The sequence below is a fragment of the Cariama cristata genome, unplaced genomic scaffold (assembly GCF_000690535.1).
Source record: "Cariama cristata isolate BGI_N322 unplaced genomic scaffold, ASM69053v1 scaffold39062, whole genome shotgun sequence".
Classification (NCBI taxonomy): Eukaryota; Metazoa; Chordata; class Aves; order Cariamiformes; family Cariamidae; genus Cariama; species Cariama cristata.
This window is the reverse complement of record NW_009606202.1, coordinates 5,099-11,295: the sequence shown is the minus strand read 5'-3', so window position 1 is coordinate 11,295 and position 6,197 is coordinate 5,099. Positions and strand designations below refer to the sequence as shown.

Genomic DNA, 6,197 nt, shown 5'->3' with positions numbered 1-6,197 from the left:
GCCTTCCTACCCTCAAGCAGGTCAACACTTTCACCTAGCTTGGTGTCATCTGCAAATTTACTGAGGGTGCCCTCAATCCTCTCACCCAGATCATCTATAAAGATGTTAAACAACACCAGTCCCAAAACTGAGCCCTGGGGAACACCACTGTGACCAGCCACTAACTGGATTTAGCTCCATTGGCCACAACTCTCTGGGTCCAGCCATCCAGCCAGATTTTTACCCATTGAAGAGTCACCCCATGGGGTGCTGTCTGAACCGCAAGGTTTTATGTCCCAATGTTCATTTCCTGCCCCTTCTGATCAGGTTCAGACATGGCCACATCCTCCTCAAGCCACCTGCAGCTGAGGTTTAAAGACAGTTCCCTGCAGATTAATGATAAAGCTTTCTTCACCCCACACTTCTCACTCACCTGAAAGGAAAAAGACGACCACAACCGAGTTAATGATAGAAAACCAATGAATCTGCACGTCACTCATGGTCAGGTACGTGTCCCAGCGGGAAGCCCATTTAATGTCACTTTCCTGAAAGAACAGGAAAGTTCTTCTCATACCAGCACATTCCCAGCATCTTCCACAACACCTCTGTGACAGACACTTGGAGCACCAACTGCCAGCCAGCCAGGGGTAGTCAGCTGCCTGCCAGCTTCCCATTACTCCCTCACCTCCCAGTGGACAGAGTAGGTGAAGAGCAACTGGTTCTCTTTAGAAGGATCTATTTCCTGAGGGGCAGAGCCCGTAGCTTCAGGCAGGGTGCACATGCTCTTCTCATCAGCCTTCAAGTCTGTAAGGGAAACCATGGCACACACTAGGTCAGCCCTTCCCTCAGGCATCACCTCTCCAGCTGATCATCCTGGCCCCGGGTACCCTTCAGGCACTGGGCTGCAATTACTCCCAACACTGCAGGGGAAGCACTCATTCCTTTCTCACCTGCTTTGCAGTATGCAAAACTCTTCTTCTGACATGAAGCAGAGCACCATTAACAAACTTTAAGGAATGCTATGCACAGGGCTTTCCTTAACTGAAAGGATAAAAGCCAGAGGCTCTGAAGCCAAGGATCCAGACCATGAACAAATCCCCTGTTCCACATGACCCGCTGAGAAACAAGACCTCTCCAGCAGAGCCTGCTGCTGCCAGAGGAGAGTTGCATGGGAGGATACACATGATGAGCAGCTTCCCTTCGAGATGCCTGTCACTGAGGTAGGACTGTTTTCCCCCTAACCATTATTTTTAAAAAATCAGTCTCCCTAGAACAGTTCCAAACATTCTGTGGGTCTCCAGACTAGCAAATATTGTCCCAGTGGGGTAGATCTGGGCCACAACAAGAGCTAGATGCCATGCATATTTCATGCTAGATGACACAGTGCAAACAAATCCAACCCCAAAACCTCAAACTCAGATCTTTTTATATGAATTAGTTTTCCATGGACTGCACTTTAAGGATATCTGTCCATTGTTGGTACTTCCTTAATAACAAAGGGGTTTATTGTTCTTATAATTTGGACTCTCCCATTTCTGTGCCCCGATACCATAACGGAAGCAACAACTGGCACCCTGATACATCAGCGGCATTCAACTCTTGGCCCTACAAGAGATTATTTTCCCTTGCTCCCCTCCCCAAGAGTCTCTTACCTTCTAGTTTAATACTTTGGGGAATCACTTCAAAGCGCACAACCCTGTAGGTGGGCTCCTGGTTCTCCTCCACATCCTCTCTGTGGTAGTAAAGGATGAAGGAGAGGTGGTTGTGCAGGTAGAACTAAAACAGATTGACATTAAATAAAATGTTAGCATCCCAAGGGAGGGACAGGCAAAGCTGAGAAGCAACAACTGCAGAAAGCAGCTTCAGTGAAGAAAACTGAAGACTACAACTGTTCCCAGACGCACTGTGCTACAGAGCAAGATCAGGCTAACATGTTCCAAGGCTAAAAGAACAAGAGGAGAGAACAGAGATGTTGAAAAGGTAACACCTCAACCACTCCAAGCATCAGGGACAATGTTTTGGTCTATTTCTGGCCTGGAAAACATCATTATATCTCACATCTCAACCATGCACTCAGTGGCAGCAGAATCGCCAAATTTAGGTTGGAAAGACCTCAGGAGCTACAGCCCCGAGTTTCCCGCCTGCTTGTTCTACCAGGCAGACATACATTACCCAGACTCCGTGGGGGCCCACGGCTGTCCTAAGCGTACACTTCTGAAAGGCTCTTATATCACCTATTACATGAACAAAGTACAGTGATGCCCAGCTGGCACAGCAGGTTTGCTCACCCCTAAGAACGTATGCTCAAGTGATCAGAGCTGCGTGTGCAACTGAACACTTGAGTAGGATAAACAGACGCGTCTGTTAAGTCAAACAGTTAATCTCAGGGCACACAATCACAGAAAATATCTGCAGGAATGTGCTCATGTTGTTTCAGCTGAGCTCTTAATTCCTCCCTTAAATGACCAATTTTTTTTTTTTCCCCCTTTTTTTTTTTTAAAAAAATTCTTAAATACAAGACACTCCAAGACTGTCAAAAATGAGCCAGCCTTTGGGGTCCGTTGCCTTTGTTCTGCTCAGGGGAAACCACTGCAGGACTTTGTCCAACGTTATACAGCGAGTCAAAGCTAGGACTCCTAGCTGTCGTACCACTAGGCCAGCACCCATCCCTTTCTCCCGATAAGAGACCCCTCTCTCATATTTCCACTCTTTAGAAAACTTTTTGGTCGCATTCCCAATTCTGATACTCTCTGGTACACTTCTAACACCCTCTGACAGACACTCAGATCTCCTCCAGGCACCCTTCAGAGAGCATCTGGATTCTCTACCTTGTTAGCATCCATAAACCCAAGCCTGTATCCATGCTCGAACTGCACATCCTTTTCCTTCTTCTTCTCCTCTTCCTCACGATTGGAATAAAACTCCAGCCGTGTTGCCACAGGGAGGTTATCGGCGATGCTGAAAACACAGATTTCAGATCAAATTTGTCTACAGCACAGAATCCCCACTGACACAACCCCACACTGGAGATGACTCACAGATGGACATAGTAATCTTCCCTGATCCGCTCGGCGATCAGCTTGCTCTGCTCCACTGTCAGAGTGACTGGTTTATTGGGAAGGTTGCACAGAACTTCACATTTCTTCTCCACGTTCATGGAAACCTGGAAAGGTGTATTTACAATTCGGTCCCCCCGAAGAACCTCACCTGGAAAAGAGGAAAATAAGGGCAGGGTTGAAGACTGCCCAGCTGATCTCACCACTGGGTTGCAGCGCACTGTACAGCTGCAGTGACGACAGCAAGATCCTTTGTTACCACAGACGCAAGGATAAGACCGAAGGACAGTTTGGCTATTTTGTTGGGAGTGTCAAGCACTACTTTTGAAGCAGCTTACATGGCCTCCTTCAGGAAAGGCATCTCCTCTTTCCAATATATGCACCAGTTTGCAAACAGCCAGCATACAACAAATTAGAGGAAGCAGGTTCTCCACAAACAATTTATTAGAGATGACATTTGCAATTGCTTTTACTCCTGTAAACATACCCTCATGCAGCTCGTAAATAGCAGCCCACTTACTGCTAGGGAACGCGCTGTTCAACAGATACATACCGAGATTCTCAGCCTTGTATGTTATCTTGGTGGGCTGGCAGAAGGGCAACGAGTAGTACTCATATGGTAGCTGGGTTCGCGAGCTGGTGAGCTTCACAGCCTGGAGGAAGAATGGAAGGATTATTCCCATGAAAGAACTCAGATAGCTTCCTATCCTCTCAGCTTCAGCCAGAAGCTGAAGCTTACTTCAAGACACCTCCCATAAAGCTCACTTTTGGAAGCTCTTTTTAAAAAAAAAAAAAAAAAGAGACAGATGTTCCTGGAAGAGCTCCAGCTTTCTTTCCTTTTGTACAACTCCTAGTTGTACATTCTCTACACCACAATTTAATAGCAATTCATTCACAAAGACAAACACTTGAAGAAAGAAGCATGGTGGATTGGTTGGTTTCACAAATGCATGACCCTGTGGAGTCCTAAAAACAACAAAGAGCTCAAAAGAGATTGAAGAGTCACATTTCATACCACACTGCAATTATTTCCTCAAAAAAAAAAATAATTCATGTCACACTGGACCTAGAGGTCTGGGCTGTAGTGACAGGAAGAGTTCAACAATTTTGGTCTCTGTAAGGAAAACCAGAGAGGCATCAGATTGGGAGGACAACGGATGGTGACAAAACCCAAACATTTCTGGAGAGTTCCCACAAATCCCACGGCACAAGGGAAGTGCAGAGACATACCATAATAGCCAAGGCCACAGCTGCTGTGAAAAAACAGAAGTGTTTTGTAATGCAGCCAAGCTCATTTATTGGAAGAGTGCTGGCAAACACGCTGACTTGCCTTATCACTTGAGGAAGCATTTGGCTCATGAAATCCCTTTGAGAACAGCCATTCCAATACTCCCTTCTTCTCGGAAGCTTACTGTAGCCACAGGCAAGTCTCATTTGCTTAAAAATAGCCTACGTCTGGCAGCCTGTGGCCAAAGAGAAAATTGTGTTGTGCTTCCTGTGGGAGCAGCCAACCTCAGCATCCCCAAGGGTGCTGGATTTTGCTGAGACAGAGGCCACAGCTTTAGAAAAATAAATGAAATGGGCTATAAATTGCTGATGTCTGGAAACAAAGCCTGGCTTCCTCCTGTACGGGTGAAGCAGTTCCATCAGGAACAGGAACAGCTCTTCAGCAAGCCTGGGTTGTAAGATCTGCACCGCTCAAGGACAAATGCCTGCACTTGGAAAGGGCTTATCATGGATTTCACTTGACTTGAAGACGCCACATGAGCAAACTGGGTAGAAGAGAAAATTAAAAAGGTCTGATTCAAACCACTTCTTTATTCTACCATTCACCTACCACCTATAGGCCCACCTTCTATAAGCTCTTTGAAAGCCAGTATAATGCCGGAGAAAAATCTCTGATTAAATTCACTGCAAAGCTACTGTGAGAAAGAGGGCTCTCTTCCCAAATAGAGCAACAGCTTGAGGACTTTGGTGTAACTGCTGAAGGAATTTGGTAGAAGATATCAGAAGCAAGAAAGGGAATCATGTTGGGAACTGCAGGGTAAGATGACAACAGTGACCACTTGAGGGCTGCTTATCCCCAGCACCCTGCATGAATGTTGTGGAAAAGAGAAAATATCTGCCCCCAAAATTTTAGTAATGGGATACACAAATTTGACTTTCTAGTCCCACTTAGCTGCCATGTAACAAAAAAGGAAAAAAACAAAACACAAGAAAACCCAAACCAAACAGATTAACAGCTCGATCTAAATTCCTCCTACCTTTATTTCTACAGGATCATTGCGGTGGAAGTTGATAGGAGCCACACCAGGTACATAGAAGGAGTCTGTACTGTGCAGCAACAACAGCAAGACCAGCACATACCTTGGCCTTTCCTGCAAAAAGGAGAAGAAACATTAAAATACAACAGAAACGTGGGAACAACATTAGAGATGGGCAACAATGCTGAAAGTGTTCAGCCCAGACACTAGAAAGGCTGTACAGTCAGGTGATCAAACACCAGGTCAATACAGAAAAGCTATTCTTAACTTTGTTTTGTGACTCTCATCAAGTCACTTTCCACTCTGCGTCTCTCTGTCTCTTCATCTGCAATTAGGAAAACATTGCCTTTGCTCAGCCACAAGAAAAACGCATTTCTTATCTGTAACATGCTTCATCTAGCGGGCTGTCATCTGACTTTTCTACTCCCACCCATCTAACACCTCTGTGTTAGAAAACTCCATGGATTACTAGAGAAGAGGGCCGCAGCCCTGGCACTGGATTTCTGTCTGCGCCGCACGTCAGGAATTACCTTGTAGCCGCTTACGGACTGATGCTCACACACGACTACCAGCAGTGGAGTGGTTAGCGTAGGGTAAGGTCTGACACCAAACTAACCGCTGGCCGCATCCAAAGCGATGGTCACATCCCCGCTCCCTCCTATTCCACTCTTTTTTCCTCACCCCTTCGGGCCAGCACAGCTCACTAACATGGCAAAAAAGTCCTCACCCCTTTCTCAGGGAGCGGGAGACGGGTCAGGCTGGAAAGTTCCAACGGTTCCACAGAGGCTCCAAAGCAAACCAGACCCCGTGCACCATCATCATCAGCAAACCCTTCCATGGACTTTGCTGCTTCCTCAGTCCCTACCATTACCTCGGGTAACCCAGCCCGGCTGGAGCA

At 46.4% G+C, this 6,197-nt stretch overlaps 1 protein-coding gene across 1 annotated transcript; it reads right to left on the bottom strand.

The window, feature by feature from the left end:
- Positions 1-10: 10 nt before the first annotated feature.
- On the bottom strand, positions 11-5,413 carry LOC104158574 (transmembrane 9 superfamily member 4-like; the record flags this gene model as incomplete). The annotated part of the gene is made up of 8 exons (XM_009696262.1): positions 11-94; positions 413-524; positions 665-783; positions 1,632-1,755; positions 2,808-2,937; positions 3,018-3,186; positions 3,589-3,688; positions 5,300-5,413. Coding segments are annotated over 8 exons (952 nt in total), but the record flags the coding sequence as incomplete, so codon positions are not given.
- Between the last annotated feature and the right edge of the window lie 784 nt (positions 5,414-6,197).